Source organism: Centrocercus urophasianus, unplaced genomic scaffold (assembly GCF_019232065.1).
Source record: "Centrocercus urophasianus isolate 14NV4802_14NV808 unplaced genomic scaffold, USGS_Curo_1.0 seq_9, whole genome shotgun sequence".
Lineage (NCBI taxonomy): Eukaryota > Metazoa > Chordata > Aves > Galliformes > Phasianidae > Centrocercus > Centrocercus urophasianus.
The window spans coordinates 23768311-23794889 of record NW_024885532.1 but is presented as its reverse complement, the minus strand read 5'-3'; the positions used below and the strand labels follow the sequence as shown (position 1 = coordinate 23794889).

At 45.3% G+C, this 26579-nt stretch overlaps 1 protein-coding gene across 2 annotated transcripts in view; it reads left to right on the top strand.

Annotated features, from left to right (window-relative positions):
* The first annotated feature begins 2328 nt into the window (after positions 1-2328).
* Positions 2329-26579, top strand: part of KPNA3 (karyopherin subunit alpha 3) — a 53070-nt gene continuing 28819 nt past the window's right edge. The window contains exons 1-2 of one of the 2 annotated variants that reach the window (XM_042838900.1): positions 2329-2423; positions 21532-21576. In XM_042838900.1, the coding sequence (XP_042694834.1) occupies positions 2343-2423; positions 21532-21576 (126 nt within the window). In that variant the 5' untranslated portion in view covers positions 2329-2342. Of the gene's footprint in view, positions 2424-20651; positions 20746-21531; positions 21577-26579 lie in introns of those variants that run through there. The other variant, XM_042838901.1, reaches the window with a different exon arrangement.

The window sequence follows — 26579 nt, the reverse complement described above, 5'->3', positions numbered from 1 at the left end:
TCAGCTTGTTCTGCTGAAGCCAATAGGTCATCCCAGAAAAAAAAAGCAGCACTCAGCTCCATGTAGTAGAGTGGGACACCTGAAAAGATGTTGCAATCCTTCATCTCTGAGTTGTTACGAAAAATCTTTCCTCCCTATGACTCGTAAGTGACAAAACGTACGTTGCTGGGGCACTGAAGGCACTCACAGATTTCACTGGCCATAACCAGCCTTCCTTCCTTCCCTTCACCTTTCCTTATTTCAGTCCAGATAGGACAGCAGGTTGCATTCAGATCTGTGGCCAGGCAGGGCTGTAGTGGAACTGGAGACCAGCCCTGATGCAGCATTGCTGGGGCAGGGACTGATGCCCCCAGAGGGGGCTGAAATGGAGTACTGGGGGGCTGATCAGGGCCAATATATCTTAACAACCTGCTCTTGGCCCTAGTGAGTATCTTGAAGATCTTAGTGACTAGGAATACACCAGTACGAAGCTCATGTGGTGGGGAAGAACAGCCACCCTGAGCCATATAATTCGTTCAGTTTCCAAAGCAGCAAAGTACTCACTCCTCACATTTTAGTAGTGTCTGCTAATTATAGTGCCAAAAAGCAGTATTTGCTTAACTACATCAGAATGTTTTCTCTCTGAGTACATGCAAGTTTAATTATCTAGTCAACAGCTCCACCAAGAAGCTTTATTCAGGCAGTAAAACTAATCAAACTGCCATGTAGCTCTAAGAGGAATCCAATTCCTGAGCGTCTACTAAGACTCGCCCAATGCACCACAGCAACTGACAGGCTTATACGATGAGCAGGAAGAAACAGGGCTCAATGATCCTTAAGGGTGCCTTCCAACTTGGGTTATTCTATTATTCTGTGATTCTGATTTGGAGTCAGTGGTAGCAGTTGGCAGCCAGACTTGATGATATCTTGAGATCCCTTCCAATCCCTCCCTGCAATTCTATGATACTATGATCACTACCACCACCTATAAAAATACGACCTATTTGGTGGGTGTAGGTTTACAGATTGGTAAATTGAGTTGCCTCAGCCTGTAGGTTTCCCATTTTTTTATTCACAAGTTTTCCACTTTACCTCATAGGTTAAGTTGAATGGATCTGAACAAAGCTCCTTTGTTGCCAGCATCGCTCTGATGTCCGAGTGGCTCTGAGCAACCACAGCTGGTGGCTGCACCACCTTCCTTGGCGGGCAAAGCAAAGTTCTCAGCTACTGAATCTGCTTCGGCAGCTCTCCTGAAGACAGCTGGGCAGCTGGATCCAATTCTCCTTCACAGCAGCGAGCGTCAGACCTAGGAGCCACCCCTGACATGGCCATCTTGACAAATGTGGTCATGCTGGCCAAGATCCCGGTCCATTGCTCCCAGTGTAGCAGGTAGATGCTCAGAGGAGCATCTGTTGGCAGCTACTATGATACAAGAGGGATGGATATGCTACATCGAGCCCTGGGATACAAGCATTTGGCACGCGGCTGAAAAGCAGACAAGAACCGGTTCTCCAGACTGCATCCATCCCCCAGCAGTCTGCAGGCCTCGGTTTGCAGAGCTGTGAGTTGGGAGCTGAGGGACAGAACGGGGCTGGGGGAGGCGGTGAGGGGGCACTGAGACCTGTGTCTGTGGGGCTGCGGCATAACATGAGCTGGGTGTGAGCATGACATGGCTCGGCGTTTTTGAGGGGAGTGGGTTTTGGGTTTTCTCGGATGCTATTCACAAGAAACACACTCTTCTTCACGGCAGGCACTCACTGTCCACCACATCTCCTCGGCACTCCGTACCCGATGTCACCTCACCTCACACACCCCCGTATCCAGCCTGGCAATGCTACGTGTGACTGAAGTACCCCAGACCCACTGGCAGCACGCTGCTGTGCTGCTTTCGATGGCTTCGGGAGGCCCGGCCGGTTCCCCTCCTCGCTCAGAGGCTGGCGCAGAGGCGGCGCACGCACCGCGCCCGCCGGCCGCCTCAGGCCCTTGCGCGGCGCCACCGGCTCCGCCCGCTCCACGTGCGAGGCCACCGGCCGCCGGGGACTACAGTTCCCAGCACGCCCCGCGCCGCCGCGGCGTGCGCCGGGAAGCGCGGTCTCTCCACCAGCCTGGGGACGGCGAGCGCGGCGGAGAGAGGGCGGGGCGAAGCGGGCGGAGCCGCGCGGCGATTGGCCGAGCGCCGCCCGCCGCTCTCCCAGTCGCTCGGCAACGTCGGGCGCGCCCCCTCCCCCCCCCCCCCGTCCCCCCCCCGCCCCCTGTGGCGCGCGCTCGTCACGGCGCGTCTCCCGCCCCCCTCTCCTCCCCCCCGCCCCTCGCGCGAGCCGCCGCCGCCGGAGCCGCCTCAGCCGCCGGGAGCCGCCGCCGCCATGGCCGAGAACGCCGCCGCCGCCGCCGGCCTGGAGAACCACCGCATCAAGAGCTTCAAGAACAAGGGCCGCGACGTGGAGGTAGGCGAGGGGCCGGTGGGGTCGCGGCTGGGCCCGGCCTCCGCCTCCTCCTTCTCCTCCTCCTCCTCCTCCTCCTCCGGCGGCGGGCGGGCGGCGAGAGGAGGGGCCGGGGCCTGGCCGCGCTCGCGGCGCCGCCGGCGGGAAGGAGGCGGCCGGTGGGGGAAAGCGCTGCGGGGCCGTCTCGCCTCCGTCAGTCGGGCGCGGCCGGCGGGGAGCGGGGGGTGGGACGGGGAGGTGGCGGGGCCCCACGGCGGGGTGCGGCCCCCGGCACCGCCGCCCCCGGGGCCTGGCGCGGACAATGGTGCCGCCGCCTTTTGTGGCCGGGGCCGTGCGCCCATCCCGGGGCCGTTGCGCCCATCCCGGGGCCGCTCCCCGCCGCCCGCGGGGCTTCCCGTCTCGCTCCGCGCCAAGTCGCCCTTCCGTTCCGTGTTTAAATGTCGGTGGGCGCGGATTTGGTGTCCGGTTGAGTCGGGAGCTCCACCGGGGCGAAGTGGGGCTGAAGGCCCGTCTGCCCCCCGCCGGCATCCCTCCGCAAGCACGGCGCCGGGGCCGGGCTGGGAGCTCGTCCCACCCCGCTTGTGTTTGAGGTTCTGTAACGGGAAGGGAAAGGGGTGGGAGCCGTGCTGGAACCGCACCGGGGCTGGAATCGGATGAGGGTTGACGGGAATGAAAGCGTCGATGTGTGTCAGTGTGCGCCTACTTCTCCTGGCCTCCAGCGCTATCGCCGAGATGGACTCGTGCAGTCGGCCCTTCGGAGAGCGTGTGGTGTCTGTGCAGGATTCCCACCTATTGTCTGGGTGGGGTGGCGGCGGTGCCGTTAAGCTGACATTCGCGATGCGAGTTAATCTTTACCTTGATTTTTTTGCTGAACTTACGACGGTGGAGCTTCCTCACACAGATATCGCATGTGAGGAGCTCATTGACTTCGATACTTCTGGGTAACGCTGGGAAGCGTTAGCAAGTAGCTAAAAATTCCCGTCCTTTCTTTAAGCAGTTGCTTCTCAGGGCAGGAGGAGGCGTGGTGGGGTTCCTTCTTCCCTTCTCCTCCAGCGAGGCTCTTCCTGCGGCTCCTCATTCATTTAGCCCGTGCTCGTTGCTGGCTTTGTTGCTGCTTCCTCAGCCTCTGGCCTGAATCCATCGGAGCTCCAAACAGGGAAAGGTTAGGTATGTTGGTGCCCGGTGCAAACTGAGCTGTCGTCCATCCTTGCTTATGTTACAGCGTGCTCAAGACGGAGGGGAATTAAATATCCGCCTCTGTGGGGGGGAGAGGAGAATTGACAGCCTGAGCTTTACTGGGATTAGTTAAAGCAGCCCTGCTGAGGTACCTCTGCTCTCAGGAGAACGTTTGCTCCTGAAGTGGAGTAATTATTTTGGAATAGGGTATTTGCAGTTACAGAGAAGTCTATCCTCCGGGGTTATCTCCCAGTCTGCTGACTGGCTCCTTTTGTGGCTGAGCCCAAGACTGTGGTGGATAACCACATTAACCCTGCTGGAGCTGAAGCTGTCATCCGTGCTTTTGGGATGGGTCAGGCTCTCAGAGGAATCTTTCTTTTGTGGGCACCGAGCAGATGAAACACAGGAATAAGTAAAAGCAGCATGCTCATGGATACTTGCTAGAATGAAATTTCAATTCATTTAGAGGACTATTAGAAATGCCAGTGTCTGTCGTGTCTTTGAGGACAACTTAATTCATATCAAGTGTCTGAAATTTTCTACTGTAGCTCTTTTTTGACTTTTTTTTCCCTGATCATGATCCTTATTTAAAAGCTGAAGTTCAGAGTGCTTCTATAAGTAAACTTTATGTAACTTGGGTGTCTAGCATGTAAGCTAAATTTATAGCAGAGAAAGAAAGAAGTGCAGCAGTGCTGTATAGTTGCTGTTACTTGCTGTGCTTCTCCTCAGCTACCACTGTACGTTCTGACAGAGTGTCTCCATTCAGTGAGATTATCAGTTCTCCGCAAAACAGTTCTTACCTAAATCAAGTGCTGCACGTAATTCCCTGCTGTCAGCAATTAAATGCACTTGTTTTGGTGTGTGCTGCAACAAGGAGTGTTACATAGAGATGCTGCTTCCAGTTTTTGTACGTGTCTTTTAAAACCAGACTGAGAAGTGCTGTCACTGATCTGCATCTGCACTTTCTCTTAGATTCCACCATAGGGAAAATAAGTGGTTAGAATGATGGAGCAATAAATCATGGTCTGGTATCTCCATTATATCCTTTGGAAAACCTAACCTATTCCATACCGTACGTTCCCAGGTTGGGTTTGAAAGCAGCGTTGTTTGAGTCACCTTCTGCCTGGAGACAGTCCCTGCCTTTGAACTCATCAGGCTCAAAAGCATTTTAAGAATACCTTAGCAGCCTTCCCTTGGCTTCTAATAAATACTGAAGAGTTCTTATTGATCCCCTCTGGGTACAGACTATTATGGCAGACCAGAACACTTACTCCTTTAATTTGTAGTTAACTCATATTTTATTACTGGGTTTGCTAGGCCACGATCATCTTTGCTGTTTGTTAATACAACTTTAAGAGGGAAACAAAAGATGAGTAAGTACTTCTGTCTGACTGTAGGACAGACCTTTGTGCCCTGTGGTCCTCTCCTAAGCCCGAGGAACAGGATCAGGGAACTGGGCAGGTTATAGTAGTCTGTTGCACTGACTATTTGGCCTGTGCACTTCTTAAGTCTTAGATTGGGTTGGAGGTTTCTAACATTGAGTCACAGAATCACAGAATGGCCTGGGTTGGAAGGGACCTCAAGGATCGTGGATCTCCAACCCCCCTGCCACATGCAGGGCCACCAACCTCCCCATTTAATACCAGACCAGGTTGCCCAGGGCCCCATCCAACCTGGCCTTGAACACCTCCAGGGATGGGGCATCCACAACCTCTCTGGGCAGCCTGTGCCAGCACCTCACCACTCTCATAGTAAAGAACTTTCCCCTGACATCCAACCTCAATCTTCCCTCCCTCAACTTAAAACCATTTCCCCTTGTCCTGCTGTTATCTACCCTTGTTAAGAGTTGATTCCCCTCCTGTTCATAGGCTCCCTTTAGGTACTGAAAGGCTGCAATGAGGTCACCCTGCGGCCTTCTTTTCTGCAGGCTGAACAAGCCCAGCTCCCTCAGCCTGTCTTCATAGGGAAGGTGCTCCAGTCCCCTGATCATCTTTGTGGCTCTCCTCTGCATCCTCTCCAACAGCTCCCTGTCTTTCTTGTACTGGGGTCTTCAAACCTGGACACAGTACTCCAACATTGCTGTTGCCTTCCTGCATTAAGGAGGTATGGTTGTGTGCGTAGGGCTGGAATTCTGACTTTGAAGAATTCATACTTGTTATCCCCAAAGAAAGAGTAATGGCAAAATCAAATGCCAGAAATGAAGTGCTACTCACTTAATGTTAGCTTGTGTTCTTGCTTTTATGAGTGAGGAGACTTCTATTTTTATAGGCACTGAAATATGATTAGCAGTAGTCAGAACTAACCTGAACCTGCACAGCTGGGTGATAGAAGCCAAAACACCAGTGTCTTCATTTGGATGAACAAGTGCCAGAACAGTTTATCCTCACAGCCTTCTCTATTTTATATTCTCCAGAGATGTGAAAGGGCTTTTAAAATCGTCCCATGTACAAGGAGAGTGCCTTCCTGTTCATCGCCAGTGTGTGGTCTTAAGGCTCAATGGGTGTTTTTGTAAAGGTACAGCACTGATTATTCCAACACAATTAAGGCTTTACTGAAAAAGATTAAAGAGTTGCAATTGCTTAATTTGTGATACTCCTTATAACTGCTGGGCTTATTTGTTTATGGTGACATTTTGAACCTTCTGATTTTTCTGCTTGTGGTTTTGCAGCTTCATTCTTTACCTCATAATGTCATTCTGAGACCTTTTTCCTCCTGCCACTTCTTGGAGCAGGAATATGTTACTTACTCTTTATTGCAGTAGCAGGCACCGTCTTGATGATGGAGATGATAGATCACAGAATCATAGAATGGCCTGGGTTGAAAAGGACCACAATGCTCATCCAGTTTCAACCCCCTGCTGTGTGCAGGGTCGCCAACCAGCAGACCAGGCTGCCCAGAGCCACATCCAGCCTGGCCTTGAAAGATCAAACCATTCAGCCAGTTTCTCATTATTGGATCAGTCAGCATCGTTGGCTAAATAAAATTTAAAAATTCTTGATAAATTGAGATGTCACAGCCACCACTGCCTCCTCCAGTTACATTTTTTGGGCCTGCTGTGTCATCTTTTGGTCTGTATCATCTGTGGGCCCAGGGACTTTGTGGCATCCATTCTTATTCCTTACCATCAGCAACCTGATCCTGAATGAGGCAGAGCAAGGCACCGGGCTTAGCCCAGATCTCCATCAGCAGCTCTGGCATCTTCTGTGTGTTTGCTGTTCCCGCTCTGCTAGCAGTGTGGATCTGGCTCTTGAAAATGCTGGGATTTATTCACGTTTTTTTGTCACACTGCCATGAATTTTTATTTTTTTATTTTTTTGCAAGCAGAGGAATATTGTTGTGGAGAGGCCAAATCCATGTGATCACTGGGCATCTGAGAAGGGTGTGGGCTGACTGAGAGCCGTGCTCCTGTCAGATGTCCAAGGCGTATTGCAGTGGAGGTACCATAGCTGTGCAGTGTTAACAGATGAGGGGATGTGACGCTACTGGCTCATCTCATGGTGCTGTTTGTGCACTGATTGGTGCTCTTGTGGCCTCCCTGTAATTCCCTCCAACACCAGCTGAAACAAATAAGGCTTGTAGCAATCCCAGAAAACCAGTTGTTTCCAGCTATTTTGCAGTAACCCACCTTCTTTCCAGAGCACGCTCTTGCAGGTTGATCAGCCTTCTGCCTCTCGCTTTGCTGGCACAGGATCTAATATTGACAAAGCAAGGGTTGGGGGGGGAGTAGGGCTGGAGGGATGATTTAGGGTGGTTTAAGCATCTGTGGTCCTGTTGCCTTAACGGCCTCAGTGCAGCTCGGGAGTCAAAGTGAAAGCACAGGTGTCAGGTAGCTTCCTGCTGGCAACTGCTTTTAATGTAACATCAAATATGCTCAGGCAGAGCTTCTAACCTGCAGATCTACAGCTCCTTTATTAGCCTTTCAGGCCACTGTGCTCTCAGGAGAATGCAGATGTGCACGCCTGCACCACAAGAAGAACTGCTTGGGTAGGAAATAAGATGCAGATACGGGAAGCTTCTTGCCTCCTTGCTGTTGCTACATAGCTTTCTAAACTTCAGTTACTCTGCAAGTATAAAGTGCAGTACTGTCAAATGTTTGTCACCATTGGCAGCAAACAGACACCTCCTTAGTTCACTTTGGTTTACTTTTTTCTTGTGAAACTCAATCAACTGAATGCACTGCATTTGGAAATGTTTAAAAACGTGTACTTTGGGGAGGCATTGTTTGTTTCAGAAATACCTGTGGAGAAGACAATTTGGAGATGGCATCTGATGATGAACGTAATCTCTGTAAGCTGATTGGAATCTGTGCTTGCTGTATTGATACCCAATTATTATTTGTTCTTGTGATATCCCAGGGCTTCTTTTCCTGTAATTACACGATTTGGTTTTCTTCCTTCTATTGTGTGTTCAGCAACTACAGCTCTTGCCCTGGTATTCCTAACACCTCTTCTATCACGGCGTCAATTTTTAACCTGTAGTCCAAGTTGGTAAGTTGGTAGCAGCATAACTATCACGCTGATTTTAGGGGCTCCTTCACTATTTTTATGTGAGTTGTTTGAGGTTTTCATAATGCTTGTGCAGTACCAGCACAAAACCAAGGATGATTCTTTTCCTCTCAAACTGTGTTACCTGAAGAGGTGATGATTAGGAGGATGTAACAGCTACCACCAAGTGGTTAGATTTGCATGTATTGTGGGGTTAGAAATGGAATTGGACATCTAATATCTAAGTCCTAAAGAGGCAACAAGCTGCCTGAAGCTGATGTCATTAAAGGAATAGAGACAAACTGCCACAAAATATTAAACCTGTGTATTTTTCCAAGAATGCAGCCTGCTCATTGTTTAGAAAATACCTAGGGCTGTGAAACTGATGCTGAGTTGGTATTCCTGGATCCTTCCATAAGAGCTGGGGCTGTGGGCTTTGCATTCCATTCCACGGAATTTGATGTTGGTAATCAAAGAGCTAGTTTCCTCCAGAAGCTTGTTCTGCACCAGAACTAGCAGTCTGTGGAGTCAGCTAGTGGCTAAGCTCTTTGTGCTTCATTCTTTTCATCTTCTGCTCCCTGAGCTGGTCAGTCACATCTGGAGATGAACGGTTGCTCAGGGAGATTGGCATGAAGAGGAGAGTGTAGACCTTGGTCTAGAGGGGGGTGTCCCTGCCTGTAGCAGGGGGCTGGAACTCGATGATCTTAAAGGTGCTTTGCAACCCAAGCCATTCTATGATTCTATGACTGTTAGCCCTTTGCAGTCAGGTTGACACCAGTAGATTTGCTGAGGAAGTTCCATGCTCATTCTTCAGGGTCAGCTAACACTTGTATCCTTTCCTGGATTAAACAAAGCTGCAGTCTGTTTTCAGCTTGATTTTGTGTGTGTTTAGTGAAACACAGGAATGTATGCTGCATGGATGGCTTCAGGACCAGAGATGAAATGAGTGTCTTCCCCATTCAAACACCTGCATTGCTGCATTGGTCATTTCCCTCATTTTTTAATGTCTGTGTTCAGCTGAGGATCTCTCCTCGTATGTTTTAAACCGTGGTTATTGTCAAGTTCAGTAACAGATGGATTTTGGAGGCAGTGATGGAATAGGTGACTGTGCAAAATCAGCTTGGAGAAAAAGCTTCCTCACAGTTTGAGTTGTTAGCCTTTGATGGAAGTGCATTTTAATGAATGATCAAATCCTATTGCAAACTTGCTGTACAGAAGATAGTCAAACCTCATTTGTGTGAGGTTAAGGTGGTCAGATACGTGTGGGGCACCTCATTGCCTGCTTTCCAAAGATGCAGGAAGGGATTCCTGGCCAGCCATAACTTGATATCTCAGGCTTGCAGGTCTCAGAATAACCCAGTCCTTAACTTCTCCTAAGTAACTGCACATAATTGGAATTACACAGAGACTCTGGAGCTCTCTCCCAGGTGAGCCCATGTCACCCTGATCCACTCCTGTCCCAAGTTGGGGGATGGCTCACTTTGTCCCTGGGTTCACTTTGTTCTCTGGCAGTGTTTTCAGATGGGTCCTGTAGCTGGGAGTTCCAGAGGAGCTGTGGTACTTGGCCATCAGAACCACTCTGCTGCTGGTGGTGGCAGCAGCTTACCAACAGCTGACACCCTTCCATGGAATGGTGTGCAAATGGGACATTTAAGAAACTGAAGGCACGCTGAAGAGAGGTGGTATAAGTGTGGCATCGGGGCTCTTATCACACTGAAAGGTGAGGTGGAAGCACACAGAGCTCATGTCGTTGCAGTGATTAAATTCAGAAAGATTGCTGATGCTGGAAATCAGTGTATTTTGCAGCTCCTAATGCTCTGTTTTCTCCTTGGCCTGTCAGCTGAGTGTGTTCTCTTGCATCTTGAGGAGAATGATCTCTTCGTAGATTTAATTAGGCAGCTTGCACATGTTATACTTAATTTTTTTTTTTTTTTTTTTTTTTTTTACATTTTGATTTTATCTTTCAAAAACAGAAGAAAACAACAACAACAGTCATTTTATTTGAGCTAGGTAATTTTAGACCAAAAAAGCTTCCTATAGAAGAATATTGAGTATCTCTGTAAGGTCTTTGTTTTGTTTTCCTTCATGGCACCCAATGAACATGTGCAAATTGCATTTATTCTTTCCCATTTTATAGATGGGAATAACTTTCCCCACTTAACAGGGAGGATGTTTATAAGTATGATGTGGGAGGTACTTTAATATTACAGCAGAGGACTGTTTAAGTATCTGGAAACAGAGTGTCTTTGTTGAAACACAGATTGCTCAAGAAGGTATCTGGCATGTCCTTAGCTGAGTGTTTTGTCTGTTTGAGGGGAGAGATCTAGGTTTTGTCATTAGCCTGAGCTGGTATTTTTGGAGGGAGCATAAGGAAAGTGAGTTGCAAATTCAGTGCCTAGGTTATGGAAATCCAGCAAGTCCCAGCAAGGGGGTCTGCCACTTTCTGGCTTAAAGGGGAGGTGGGGAGAGTTTGTTTGCTCGGTTTCTTCTTGTGAAAGGGGGGGAAGGGGAAGCTAGGATAAATATTTGGCAAGCTGAAGAATGTCTCATCTTCTGTGGCAGAAGTCTGTGAGGCCATTCTGACCAAACACTTCATTTTGTAATTAGATTATGGAAAGTAGTCATCTGCAATTTTAGAAGAAGCTCTTATATTTAAAAGTAAGCTTTTACATTGATTTAAGGTTTAAAGAAATCTGATTGTTGCACCCGCTTACCATGAAGAGCCATTTTAATTTTACTTTATTTTCTGTTGTCTCACCCCCAGTACACGAATAAAGACGATTTATTGGCTGTGAAGTGCTGCATTAGAAGTGGTGGGTTTGGTTTCTTTTAAAGTCTGTTAGTGGGGAAAGAAATTGGGCTACCTCTGAACTGGATTCTTCTATGCTACATGCCCTATGCAGGGCTCCCCTTCTGCAGCAGCAGCTGGCTGTGCTCCTCAAGCAGACAGTGGGTGTACTTCCCCTCCTCAGTCAGGGAGTAGGAGGAACGCTGGCTTCTCCTCCTAGGAGAAGACAGATTGCTTGTTCTTTCTGGTGGGAGTGCAGGACAAAACTACTGCTTGGAAGGAGTTGGTGATCATGGCTTGGCTGCCTGTCGGCCTGAGCAGACAAACGTATGGTGATGAGTTAGCTGGGATTAACTGGAAGCTTGGCCTTAGGTGGAGCCCATGCGGCTGTACTGGAAGCTGTCTGCTCTCAGTCAAGGTGTGATGAATGGACTACACTTGTGTTTTGATGTTAAGCAGAGAATTCAGCCCTTCTTTCATGCTATATTAAAGCAGCAGATAACAGTTGTATTCTGGATTGCTTCGTGTCCTTCAGCTTCAGTGCAATTCGTGTTGAATACAAACAGCTAAATTGCTTTGAGTCCAGTCTCCTGAGGGTTGGTTGATATACCTCTACCTTTAAACTGGATAATTAGTGTATGGAAATTAAAACAGCAGTGCTCACAACTCACATCTTTGGTGGTAGCTCGGTATGTAGGTTAAAGAAGTGCAAAGAGGGGGTGTCAGGATCTCAAACAGTAGAGAGTCTCTCTTACAAAAGAGTGTGTTAGAAGAAAACTCAGCAGCTGCTTTTCTGTGGAGGTCACTTGGGCAGCTTTGCATCCTTAGGGCTTTCAGGTGACTCAGCACCATGAGCAACAGTAATTGGCTTGTGGCTTTTTGTGTTGGCTTGCATGTCTGACTGCAGTGAGTCATTGCCCGTCATTGAGTAAAAAACTCAGTGGGTACCTGATGCTCCCACTCTGCTGAGACTCTCTGGGTTCAGATATGCCAGAACAGACTGAGAAACAAGCAGCAGGTAATCATTTTAGAGGCCCCGAACAAACAAACAAACAAAAAAAACCCAAACGAGTAAACATGGCAGATGTAACTGAAAAAGAACTTTTTGGTGGCCTTCAAAAAATAAAAATCATTGCTCTTCAGAGGACAGTTCGAAAGTTTATAGAACTACTTTGTAATGAGATAAGTCTCAAAGTTGGACAAAGGGAAGAAGAATCTGTGTTCATTGTACACTGAGGGGAAAAAAAACGTTGGCTGATATCCCTTGGTGCTCATACCTAAGGAAGCAAACAGAGTAGGAAGGGTTAATTCTGACAATAGTTTGATTGAGTTTGGCAAGGATGTCAGATCTTTCTGGGAAGAAATAGAAGGGATCCATGTCTGTATTGTCATTGGTTTCAGTTCTAAGTAGTTGCATTCTAAGTACTTCCAGTTTTAAGTACTCGCATTCACACCACTGAGATGCTGTTCCAGAATTTTGTGTTAATAATCCCAGAATTTTGGATTCATGCACTGGTTTTGCTTGCTGTTGTTGGAGCAGGCTCTGTGTGCTTTGAAGATGTGAGCGAGTGGAACAGCAGCATCAGCTTCTATCAGTGTCTCTTTGTCTGAAGCTTTGTTTCTGGCTGAAGCCAGCTCTACCAGAACAAGTACAACAGTATCATCAGTCTAAGCCTCAACTTTGAACAGACAAACAAATTATATTGCTATGCAAATAGAGAACATCTAACTTCTAATGTTAACTGAAGATAGGCAGCTGCTAACCTTAGTCATCTGGAATACTGTATACAAAGGAGCACTTGGATTTCTTGCCTTCTGACCAGAGCCAGCCCAGCTTCTGAGGCTTTTGCATTTTCACATAGGTTGTGCTATTTCATGCTTGTTCAAAGGTGTCAGAAGGAATAAAGAAGAAAAGCTAGTAAAAGGATTTCGGGGGACGAACAGTGTTTACTTCATCAGTGGCGCCTTCTCTCACTGTACTGCACCCACAGCCACATTGTAAACTATTTAAAACTGTGCTCCAGGGTATGCTTATGTGCAGGGGGGGAGCCATTAGTTCAATCCAATCCAGCTGTTGGAACTGGGCCAGTTTCTCTTCAGTTAGGCAGGTGGAAGCAGATTGGAATTGACTTGCAAATGCTAAGCTTTCCTGGTCCCTGTACTAGGTAACAAGCAAGCTAGGTACTATTCCAGGTGTGTATTCAGGGTAGCTCTTTCCTGTCGGCATTCATCTCCTGGTTTTCTGAGTCTGGTTCCCAAAATGGTGAAAGGTAAGAGCAGAAATAAAGAATTTCAGTGACCAGTTATCTTTTAATGAAGTTTGTAGACTCTTAAGAAATTAGAATCAATTTATTCCCTTCTTTCCTTTTTAATAGGCAAAAGACCAAAAGCAGCTGAATGAATGTCTTAGCCAGGTTCCTGAAAACACGCTTTGTGTCCAGAGAATCACCAGAACTCTTCTGCTGGCTTGCTTAAAAGCATCTGAGTTATAGAATCAGAGAATCTCAAAATTCTTAGAGTTGGAAGGGTCCTGTAAAGGCCATCTAGTCCAACTCCCTGCAATGAACAGGGGCACCACAGCTACATCAGGTTGACCAGGACATGATCCAGTCTTGCCCTGAAAGTCTCCAGGAACAGGGCATCCACCACTTTACTAGGTAACCTGTTCCAGTCCCTCAACACTCTCACCGTAAAAGATTTTTTCCTTATATCCAACCTCTATCTACCCACTTTGAGCTTGAAACCATTTCCCCTTGTTCTGTCACTACGGACCCTGCTGAAGAATCTGTCCCCTTCTTTCCTGTTGCCTCTAAAGATACTGAAAGGCTGCTATCAGGTCACCTTTGAGCCTTCTTTTCTCCAAATCTTTCCTCTGCCAGCACTGATGGAAATGGTGTAAATGTTTTGATTAAAAGCTACCACTCCTTAGGTATTCTGCATAATGAGGTGGCAGGTCTGGGTGAGCACCACACTGAGCTCCAGATCTGCTTGTTACCGTGGTGAGTAGATTGAGCCATTAAATGGTGGCTGTGCTTTCATCTTCCCTCTACCCATCAGTATAGCTGAAAATGGTTAAAATGTTTAAAATTCATAGCACTTCGGGAGGTTTAGGTTAGATATGAGGAGGAAGTTTTTCACACAGAGGGTGGTGACGCACTGGAACAGGTTGCCCAAGGAGGCTGTGGATGCCCCATCCCTGGAGGCATTCAAGGCCAGACTGGATGTGGCTCTGGGCAGCCTGGTCTGCTGGTTGGCGACCCTGCACATAGCAGGGGGATGAAGCTGGATGATCATTGTGGTCCTTTTCAACCCAGGCCTTTCTGAGATTCTGTACTCTGGTGACATTTGATATACATATTTTTTAAATGTAGAAATGATGTGTGTTATTAAAACAGATTTTTGTGAAATTTCATTTGTAATTTAAACATAAAATCTTTATCCGGGAGTAGCAGAGAAAGCGGTGACTCTAGATTTCTAACTAGTTGTATCATTCACACATTTGAATTGGTTTTGCTTTTCTAGTTTGTGCTACATCTGGAGATGAAGTAACCTTACCAAGCGCCCACAGTTCCTTGTCTCTAAAACCGATTTATCTCAGGGATTTTAAATTGCTACTAATCGATTAAGATTGAGTTTTAGATAAAATGTAGACATTACAGATTAATGGAAACCCTAGGCCTAGTTTCAGTTGTGGATTAAAATTAACTTGCCATAAAGGAGTACCGGTGTTGGAAATCTGTTACTACCTTCAGGGGTTGTCTTTCAACTGAGAAACTGCTGAATCTCATGTGTAGCTTTGTCCTTTTGAATTGGCCTGAATTTTCTTCTTGTTTTGTTTTTCAGGAGAAATGTACTACACTGTGAATTTGCTAGGACAGTTTTTGGAAAATGCATTCATTTGTTCTGGTATACCTTAGGCTAAAATAACTGATTGATTGCTGGATTGCTTTTATTTCTTTGTTCTGTTTCTGTTTGTTTATGGGAGCCCTACGAGGTTCCTTTTCAAGTAGTGTGACGTATTGTTCAGTTAAAGGCTCAAGCAGCCAAAGAAGCTTGTTTGCCAGACTTAATGCTCTCCTTACAAACTTAATCTAAGTGCTATCCAGAACTTCAAAGTACTCGTTTTGTTTTTCTTGGCTGCAAAGGTGTGGGTGGCTTTCTGAAAGGCAAGGAGTGGCAGTTAGAGCTCTGACAGACCTTTGGCTTTTTAACATATTGTGAGCACCACTTACAGGGTTTCACAGATGTTACTGGTGAGGTACATATCATAGAGTGGTGGAGGTTGGAAGGGACCTTTAAGGTCTTCTAGTTCCAGCCCCCTGCTATAGCACACCTCTAGACCAGGTTGCTCACAGCCCCATCCAGCCTGGCCTTGAATGCTTCCAGGGAGGGGGCATCCACGACCTCACCAGGCAAACCTATTCCAGTGTCTCACCATCCTCACAGTAAAGAATTTCATCCTAATATCTAGTCTAATTCTACCTCTTCCAGTTTAAAGCCGTTTCCCCTTGTTCTGTTGCTCCATGCCCTTATAAAAAGTCCCTCCCCAGTTTTTCCTCTAAGCCTCCATCAGATACTGGAAGGCTGCTATAAAGTTCCCCAGGAGCCTTCTCTTCTCCATGCTGAACAGCCCCAGCTCTCTCAGCCTGTCCTTGTAGGAGAGGTGCTCCAGCCCTCTGATCACCTTCCTGGCCCTCCTCTGACCCTGCTCCAACAGCTCCATGTCCTTCTTGTGCTGGGGGCCCCAGAACTGGATGCAGTACTCCAGGTGGGGTCTCATGAGAGCAGATTAGAAGGGCAGAATCACCTCCCTCGACCTGCTGGTCGCAATTCTCTTATATGCTTAAGCCAGGAGATCCCAAATGTTCAGTGACTTAAAGATGTGTCTTTAAATACACTAGTAACAAGGGTTACATTACAGTGACAATTCAGAAATTAGCAGGGTTATCTTCAGTCACTGCTTGATATCGAGAGTTTTATGCTCAGTTTTGTCTCCATATCTATTGACTGAAAAATGGGGATGAAATTTTCCTTTTCTGACTGAAATTGAGCTTTGACATACCTTGTCAGGGGAGAAATAGCACAGTTGGAATGCTGATCTGATGAGAATAGCTTCTGCCCATTGACAGAATCAAAGGCTGTTTTGCAGGAGCTGTAGCGTTCTTTGAAGCCTTGTTTTGGGACGTTGATTTGAAGAAGCTTGCTTTATTTTCAAGGCTTAGTCTCTTTTAATAAATTTTTATCTTGTGTCAGCATAGCATCATTGTGTTTTGTATTGCCCTGGAATAAGGTTCCTCCATTTGTTAGGTTTGAGTTTCTAGCTCTTCCTGACCTTTGTCATAAGGGTGGGAGAGCCTACAAAGGAGCAATGAAATAATTGGATTATATTAGTAAGTGTTGCAGTCCATAACACAGCAGCTCAGATATGCACTGTGACTTTCTTTGCTGACGTATAAACGTCAGCGTCTGTTTTGGTGCTTGGAAAGTGGAGATTATATCTCTTTTAAGTGGAAGATGTCAGTGCAGCTCTTGACATGTAACGCTTTGCATCTGGCTTTGTGAGAGTATTCAGAAAGAACAGAAGTGAGAATACTGATTTATCTAGCAGCATCTGGTAGATTTATTTTTTTTTCTGATTTGTTTCATAAGGTAATGAAAAATAAACCAAGGAACCTGATATTAAATTTTTTGCTAGGTGTCTGGTTTTGACTTGTAAGCAGGCTCAGTGTTCTTGGGGCATGACAGCTTCACCAGTAACTAACTGTTCCACTACAAGACTACAAACTGGAAGAGAAAGATCACATTGCGAAACTTCAAGAACTTACTTATGATTTGAGTGATGATAGAATCATAGACTGGCTTGGATTGGAAGAGACCTCAAGGATCATGAATCTCCAACCCCCTGCCACATGCAGGGCCACCAACCTCCACATTTAATACCAGACCAGGCTGCCCAGGGCCCCATCCAACCTGGCCTCGAACACCTCCAGGGACGGGGCATCCACAACCTCTCTGGGCAGCCTGTGCCAGCACCTCACCACTCTCATAGTAAAGAACTTCCTCCTGACATCCAACCTAGATCTTCCCTCCCTCAACTTAAAACCATTTCCCCTTGTTCTGCTGGTATCTACCCTTGTCAAGAGTTGATTCCCCTCCTGTTTGTAGGCTCCCTTTAGGTACTGGAAGGCTGTAATGAGGTCACCCCACAGCCTTCTTTTCTGCAGGCTGAACAAACCCAGTTCCCTCAGCCTGTCTTCATAGGGAAGGTGCTCCAGCCCCCCAATCATCTTTGTGGTTGTCCTCTGGACCCTCTCCAACTGCTCCCTGTCTTTCTTGCATTGGGAGCCTACTCTTGGACACAGTATTCCAGATGGGACCTCATGAGAGCAGAGTAGAGAGGGACGATCACCTCCCTGTCCCTGCTGGCCACCCTTCTTCTGATGGAGTCTAGGATACCGTTTGCTTTCCGAGCTGCAAGAGCACACTGCTGGCTCATGTTGAGTTTTTCATCCACCAGGACCCCCAGGTCCTTCTCTGCAGGGCTGCTCTCAAGGATTGTTCCTCCTAGTCTGTTCAGTGATGTGTAAAGTTGTAGCACAACTTGTTAACTGTTATATGTTCTTGCTTCTTAGCAGTATGTGCTAACCAATAGTTACTACCGTTTATTTGTTCTACCATTTTGCACCTTGAATATGATGCTTTAGTACCTTTGTGCTTAGGTTTACGTTCTGTGGGAATAAACTTGAGTCAGTTTGTGGTTTTTAAGGATTCTGCCTTTGCCGAGTTTTCCCTCTGAGATTTGGAGTCTGGTTTCATGCAGTGAAATGGTTCAGCTTTGTCTTGTGATGGCTTTGAAAGATGCCATTTCAGCTTGGCTTGAAGTTACGCGTTTGAGTACGTTAAGCTGAGAAATGACTGCAGTCGCATGCTGTGGATGTCAAACATGGTATTGCCTGCATTGCTGGCATCTTGCTAGGCTGCAGCTAGTACTGTGCATGGAGGTTTTAGCAGATGGTTGTCCTCCCAGCTTAAAAGCTGGCAAGGAATCCATGGGCTTAGGTTGGGAAATCGTTTTCTGTTTTAGCTGGGGAAAATGTTTAAGCTTTCCATTGGTGTAAATCTCTTGTAAATAATACATACTGACTCTGTACATGTTGGGGCTTGCAGGTCGTATGAAAGCTTGTTCTTAAGTGGTAATGCTTCCTTAAAGGGAAGCTTCGTTTATAGCTGTTGGGTTATGTTGTGTTTGCTTCTGGAGCTGTAAGAAGATGCTGATAACTGCTGTATTTCTAAAATAGTTCATCTGAAGCATGAACTTTCTATACCTACTTTTTAAGAAATTCTAATTAATTCACTAACCCTGTTGTATAAAATAAAAACAGGTTGTGCTTATCAATCTGCACACTTGAAAGCTTACAAAAGCTCAGCAGATAGGTCCAGTACATAGCATGGTGCTATATGGCACCTGGCTTCCTTGTCATCAGATGAGTGAAGCATGTTTCTGGGTTTAGAAGCAAGGTCTGTCAAGGCACAGATAGCCTAACTGCATTGAGATCTGTCATGGAGCAGTTCCTTCACTACTGGATCATTGTCTGCTCCTGTGGGAGAGAAAAGATAGTCAAGAAGGGGGAGCAGTGTAAACAAATCTTAATTAAACAGAAGGAGTAAAACTAAGAAACGTGGCTGGTGCATACCCGTATGCATACGTGTATTTTTCACATACATTCTGTAATTCCAACAACTGACGTGTTTGGTGTGGAATCTGTGGTCATATATCAGTATCTAGTGGCCAGAGGCACAAATGCTTGCATCATCAGGCTAGAAATCATGTCAGTGTGCATCTGGTCACGGTCAGAGCATGGCAGCCAGGTGTAACCCTCATAGGCTCTTCTGTTCCATGTATGTGTGGGAGAGACCATAGCCCTAATGCTGCACTGCTGAGTTTTGCATGGCCCTGGGTCCTCTGACACACTGGATTTTTAAAGGCATGGTGATGACATGGAGCTGGATTCCCCCTGGGAGTCCTTAGTGCTTAGTGAAGTTTTGTCTAGGTGACATCTCCTGCTTGCTCTGCTAACGGAGGAGCAGCTCAGCACTTAGTGGTGCATGCTGCCTGCGTTGTGTCTTTTAAAGGAGGAAAGGAAGAAAACCTGACGGCGCTGCTTCAAATGGCAAACTGTGTACAAAAAGCTTAAAAGGAAATGCAGAAGAATGCCTAAAAAGGTAAAACTCAGGTGATGTGGAGATTGCCTTAAGACACGTATGGAAGCTCAGAAAATGTATTCAGCTACTCAGAAAAACGTCCACGAAGTTGATAAGCTCTCTGAAGAATGTTTCTGAAGAGTGATAGCTCTCTAAATGAGGAAGAGATGGGAGATTTCTTGCATGTCAAGTGTAAAACCATAATGCAGTAGTCAAATGTTTTGAAAAGCAATTTGTTAAAAGCAAACAACTAGTGAAGAACAATATTGAGACGGGATTGTAATAGGATAGGATCGTTGGGGCTGAAATAATGGAAGCGTGAAGCAAAGATAAAACCCAATAGAAGAGCTGAGTGAACAACTTGTCATTAGGAAGAAGCTTAGAGTCTTCCCAGTAGAGCTTTTGTGAAGAGTTTACTCTGAGTAACCATCTTCAGTTAAAGTATTGCTAGAGATAAATTGATGAAATGAATAGTAATGCTTGCTTGGTGCTGCACTGTTTTTCTCTTTACTACAGCAATCAGCTACTAAACAGTTGAAATGGCGTATTTTTCTTAAATCTGCCTTGTTTGTTGAATGGTAGGTGACAAATGTTATGGTTATCCCCTAAGGAGTTTCAAATGTGGTCTGATTTTTTGTGTGTTCAATGGAAAATATTCTCGAGTACTGTCACAGATAACTGAGAAAATGCAGGTGGAAATCATAATTTGGGATCAAACTGGAAGCTACCTTCTGCCTTGCATCTATTAGATCTCTGAAATTCCGTAATCCATAATACTGCTTACAGTACTGGATTTGGTGTGAGGGGAGTTGCTAAAGGGTGCTGAGGTTAAGTGATGGGTCGTGCTGAGGTATGGCTTAAGTGTAGAAGATTTGGTGTCCAGCATGTTCAGAACGATCCAAAAAAAAGTTTTGTAGTAGAAAATTAAGACAGATTTGTCTAACAGAGCAGAGTTATGATGGGAAGTATTGAAAAGCATTTTTAGACTGTTTAGTGGCCTTAGATTTGACTTAATTATTAAAGTAAGTATAAAATTCTAGTTGGCTAGCAGCTTGAATGACTGACCAAGCTAGCTGCATGCAGTGACTTGACAAGTTCTTCATCTTTTTGGGTTTTTCACCCATTCCCTAGCTCTCCAATTCCTTCCCATACCTCAGCAATCGGGCGTAGGTGGTCGCAGGGATCAAGTGGTGTAACAAAATGGTGAGGGAGGGGAAAAGTGTGGTTCTGGTAGATGCTGCGGTTTGCGTGTCCTCTTAGTGCAGTGAGGACTTGTCTTGTTTGAGGCAGCACGTTTCATGCTTGTAGATGTGAAATGAGACTTGTGTTGACCTGAGTTGGTTAATCAAGCACTGAACAGGAAGACAAGTCTTCCTTATGCTTAAGTCAGCCTAAGATAATTAAATGGATACTGCAGTGCAAACGGATTGAGAGCAGTAAAGCCAGGGGTAATGTTGAATCTGCATCCCATGTAGGCTCATGTGAAGAGCTCTCATTTCATTTACCCGTGTGTGAGCTTTAGGATGTTCAGTGTTACCCTGGGTGGCCGGAGGGCAGTAATGTTGGTTTTTGTGTACTGCTCATTTTGACAGAAGTTATTTGCTCTAACTCAAAAGGAGCGAAAGTGGCAGTGAAGGTCAGTAGCAAGGATGGAACACAGGAAGTATTTTAACAGGTAAGTTTTAGTTAGTGTGGCTGATCTTTCTAGGCTGCCAGCAGTCATTCAGTCCTGATTTTCTTCTGGTTACATTCTGATGGTACACGTTCTCCACTGTAAAATGAGCCTAGGGAGAGTGCTTTCACGAAGATAAGCTGTTCTTACTGACTCTTTTAATCCCTCTTAGCTAAGAGGGATAACTGTATTGTAGAGAATGCATATTGAATGCCTGGTATCTTCCGGGAATTAAGGCTTGTATGGGCTCATTTTCCCTTACAGTGTTTAGGCTGTAGATTTGAAGTAGATTCTATGCCATTGTACCACTAGGTTTCCTTTTGCCACGAGCCTAACCTGTCTTTGCATTGAACTCAGTTGTCTGCTGTCACTCATGGCCTATTCTGGCCAGATGATAGGCGTAGGTTATGTGTTTGGGTCATGAGTGTGGTCATAGGAATCTTGAGACTGTCTGAACCTGTATTTGCTGCTGTTTTTCATGCATGTACATAAACACCGGAAGAGTAATTCCAGTGAAACTCTGTGGAGAAGTAAATATTTTCTGTCTTTAGGATACTTATTGTGGTTTATAGCAAAGCTTTCTGTAAGGTGTGTAATCTCTTTTTAAAAAAGAAGAACAGAACAACTCATGCATCTTACTAGGAGAGATTGAGTTCTACATTATGCACACTGTTTTCCCTATCTTTGAATGAATGAGTGTACTTTTGACCTAGAAACAATGGATTCCAAAACATACACAACACTTCACTCATATATAAATTCTTTTCTTTTTTTTTTTTTTTCTTCCAGACTATGAGAAGACACAGAAACGAAGTTACAATTGAATTGCGGAAGGTGAGTGCTTCTGTTTATCAGTGTTGATTTTCTTATAATGCCTTGGTATCTTTGCTGAACATTTTCCCATAAACTTTGCTGTTTGACCTCAGACTTGTATAGAGAAGTTGTGTATTTGTAGGTTATGAACTGTGGTTTCTAATGTTAGTTTTACTCTGCCGGTCCATAGGCTCTGTAGAGCAGAACTGAGTACTGATTTACTCAGATTTATGTCTTGGAAGTGAATGCTTTCTGTACCAGTTCTCATATTATTGTGAAGCTGTCAGCTGTTTGAATGTTTGAAGTCTCTGAATGGGGGAAAAGAGTTTTAGCACTTAGAAGATATGAAAGTTACTGTATTAGGTTTATGTGGCAAGATTTTGGTAGCCAGGGCTGCAGGGCTGGCCTCTGTGAGCAGCTCCCAGCAGCTGCCCTGTGTCAGATCACAGGCAGCTCCAGCTGCTCCAACAGAGACCTGCTGCTGGCTGGAGCTGAGCTGTGAGTGATGGTTGTGCTCTGAGAGAGCAGACTTAAGAAAAGGAAAAACCTCTGTGCAACAGTAGCTGAAAGGGGAGAGAGAAGTGGGAGAGAAACAGCTCTGCAGCCCCCAGCATCAATGCGGAAGGAGGACAGGAGGTTCCCCTGCAGCCCAATGAGAGGCCCATGGAGACAGCAGGCTATTCCCCTTTGGCATTGTCCCCTTGGAGTACTGTGTGGAGCAGATATCCTTGTGCATCCTATGGAGGAGCCCATGGGGCAGCAGGGACAGAAGGTGACCATAAAGGAGCAGCAGAGACAAAGTGTTGTGGACTGACCACAACCTGTTCCCCTGTGCTGCTCACAGTAGGAGGAAGGAGGTGTTTTTTGCTTTTAATTTCTCACTGCTCCAGTCTGTTAGCAGTAAGCACTAAATTACATTGATCTCCCTGTGGTGAGTTTGTTTTCCCTGTGAGTGATCTCCCTGTCCTTATCTCAACCTTTGAGCCCCTTTTCATTGTATTTTCTCCCTCGCTTTGAGGAGGAAGAGTAAAAGCAGTGTGGTGGAGGTGAGTTGCCCAGCAGTGGTGTGAAACCACCGTAGTTAGCATGTTTTATTTTCTGGAAAATACTATTTCTGTACTGTGGAGGAAGTTGATTTTTAGGGTCAGGTTTTGGTTATACAGGTTAAATGCCAGCACAGCTGGGAAGATAATAACCACGAGAAGTGAATCTGGTTCAGTTCTCTGCCTAAATACAGGACTTGTTGCACCTTTGTCATTTATAAAATATTTCCAACAGCCTTTCTAGGCATCTCAGAGGCTTGCTGCTGGAGGACTTGTCCACAAACTGAGCTACATCTAGGCCATATATGTAAAGAGAAGGGTACCTTCAGTGTACTTCAAGATAGATCTTGTTCCTTTTAGGCTTATCTTGTTGAGGCAAATGCAGTTCTTCCCTCTTTATGTGCAAATACCTAAATTTAACTCATTGCTATTCATCAGTTTCAGATTGCCAGCATTCTTCTGGAAATGTAGAGCCTCAGCTGAGGTTTAAATCGTGCTGAGGACAGTGAAGGGCAATTCTTTACAGTGTTCCTATTTATATTGAGAATGTTATTAAGTAAAACTCAGCCTGTGATCCATAATATCCTTTGGACACTGCCTTTAGTACCACAAAACAAGGGTAGTTGTTGGTGCTCTACTTGCATAGTTCAGTAGATGCAGTTTTAGACATGATGGCTTCTTTTGAATTCCATATGCTTTTTCCAGACTTCCTTGACTTGAATTTCCATTCTGATTTCCAGTATTCTTCAAAGCCTCCTCAGCTTGGTATTCCCCGAGTGACTTGATGGAGGTGAATGTTTTGAATATTCCAGATTCGGGCCAAGCTCCTTCAGGTCTCCCTTTGATGCATTTCTCCATTCTGCCGTTTGATTCACTTGATCATGTTTATAGGGCATTCTTGAAAGTGCATCTTCCCCCCACGTTCATGGAAACTTGTTTTGTGCATTGTTTGCACACCGAGAGAAGTCAGAAGCCTTGTTAACATCAAGGTGAGATGGAGCTGTATTGACTTTTTTTGATAAATCTTTTACTTGATTTTTGTAGGATAATACCAAGAATCTTATGCTAATACTTTTTGGGATCCTAATGTTCTTCTAAAAAAAAAAAATATTTTTTTCTTTTTTGAGTTTTTATAAACTCCTGTCTTCCATTATGATATTACAAAAAAATGCTTGTGAGATTTATCCTTAGAATACAAGGGATCATTAGAGAAACCTAAGTGGACCTAGATGACTGGAAAAAAAAATCTTAGGTACTTACATGAGTGTGATGCATCATCTAAAAGTTGTTTAATGCTTTCATATTTTCCTAATCAAAGAAACTAGCTGAACGTGTCTGAAAGTTTTGTGTAGCTTAACTTGACTATGGCCTCATCAATCCTGACAGAGAAACTGAGCTGTGGAGAAACCTGTCTGTGTATGTACAAACAGCTAGCAAGCGGAAAATTAAATAAGCAAGCTTTTACTGAAATGGGATTCAGGTAATTAATTTGATATTTGAATTATCATCATAAAATTCAGCTGCTGTTATGGCAGAGGCCCTCTGTTTTTCAGAGCCAGCATGTTGACTCAGTGTAAAACTTGCTGCGTAACTGAGCTATGCTGTGGAGAGCCATTCCTAGCACTTGGGCAGGCCTATGCCCGTTAGCCAAGCAGTGCTGTAAAAGATGGCTTCTCTAATGCAGCATATCCTCATACAGCTGCTTCAGTTGTGAGACTGCTTACAAGTATTCCATCACATGAACAGGTCTGTTACACACTTAAAGACATGTAAGCACTGGATGTAGGTCGTGCTGTAAATCATGAGTGAACAGCAGCTGCAGAACACTTGAACACAGGAAGTTGTGTTCTGTTGGAGTGTTTGCTGAGTGTCTTCCATTGCAGACACCCAAAGTCATCTGTGTTAAATATTCAACGTGCATCCAAGTTCTTGATTTGCAGCAACTGAACTACTGCTGCTGGTGGCCACCTGGTTTTCTGCAAGAATTCTGTGGCAGATGTGAGGCCACTGTTTCTGGTATAGACTTGGGACTGAAATATAGAGAGTAAATAATTTAAGTAAGTTCCAGCAGTAGAGTGGATCAGATTTAATATTGTTTCAGTTTTCAGCTTTACAGCTAACACTGCTACTCTAGCACAAGTGTGTCAAATTCAGGAAATGCCTCTGTTGGCATGACTTCAGTCATCCATCTGTGTCCCTTCATGGATATCTCTTCTCAATCCCAGCTATCCAGATGCTAAGTGTGCACCTGGCTTTTGAAGAAAACAAGCAAATATATACATATAATACATATTCTTGATTCCTACAATTGAAGGACTGGATAGGTACAGATCTGTCTTTTAAATCAACTTATAACTATCAAATCAATGGATCTGGTGAAGTTGCTTACGTGTCTCTTTTGTAAGATGGAATAAATAAATCGCAGCTTTGAACAGCAATAAAGAATTTGTGTACATTAATGTAAGGTGCTTATTCTCTTGAAATTCCAGACATCAAGTTGCAACACAGTGTTTCAAAAATATATTAACCTTATGATGTCTCTGTAGCATGCTGCAGCTCTTATTTAGAAGGCAACTTCAGCTTTTTTTTACATTTCTTTTTCCCAACCACGTATTTGTGTATCAGCTGAGCAAGTGAAGTTGTTTCTGACATAGCAGTTGTCCATCAGAACGCTGGCCCAGTCCTGGGTTGGCACTGTCAGATGACAGTCAGATGACACTCCTACTAGTCAGATGTCCTTCTCTGATTCCATATTGGCCTTGCTAAACACTTCAATTTAGTGTTTAACACTTTGAGAGTGGACCTGCTATGCTGCTTTGATTTACAGAATCACAGAATTGTAGGGGTTGGAAGGGACCTCTGGAGAGCATCGAATCCAACCCTCCTGCAAAGCAGGCTCCCTACAGCAGGCTGCACAGGAAGGCATCCAGCTGGGTCTTGAATATATCCAGAGAAAGAGACTCCACAACCTCCTTGGGCAGCCTGTTTCAGTGTGAAAAGAGGGTCTTGGATTGTGGCTACACTATGAGTGCAACAGTGGGTCCTAAGAGGTTAAAAAGTAGCCACCTCTCTTGCCAGAGAAATAAAATAATGGTGCCAGTTTTAAACTTCTCAATGTGTAGTGATGGAGGAGGATTAGGATTCAGTTTAAAGTTCTGTGCTTGAATGGAACCTGTAACTATATTGCTCTTAGGGATCCTTTGCTTCTAGGCAATTTTTGTAATTTATTTTTTTTTTTTTAAGGGAGGATAAAGCTCTCAACTTGGACTATTTGTTTGCTCTAAGAAGTATAGTACTTAGCCATATTAGTGCTAGTACAGCCATTAGGTCACATGCTACCCTTCATTTGAAGCGTTACAGTCCAAACTTCAGCAGAAACAGAGGATGCCGTCCTCCTTTATCATGCGCTAACTAGAACCCTAAAAACTTCCAGGTCCCTCACAAGGTGGTTTTTTTTGACTTTGGCAAACTCAGCTGTCTGAGAGCTCACAGACATGAGCTCATGAAAGCTCTAATTGACAATTAACTTTGATGCAATACGCAGCAGTTATTTTCTAACCAGTGTGTGGATTAAGGAGCCGTGGGCATACGTCCATTTACCTGCTTCTCTGGCATACAGTACTTATCTCTACTCTGATCCTTCTTAAATAAGATTTCTTATGTGTGCAGTACCTGCCAGCTACAGTCATGAGCCTTGAAGAGAAAGATCTGTCTTCATCTCACTGGAAGGACTGTGGTGGGGAAGATGAGAGTGCAAAAGGAAAAACAAATCTTCCTAGAATCACCGAAGTTGGAAAAGATATCAAGATCATCCAGTCCAACCGTCCACCTACCATCAATATTTCCCCACTAAACCATGTTGTTTAGTGTAACATCTAAGCATTTCTTGAACGTCTCCAGAGATGTGTTCAGGTTAGTTAGCAGAACCTCCTTTGTTTGTGTGTGTTGTTTCACAGAATGGCTGAGGTTGCAGGGCCTAGC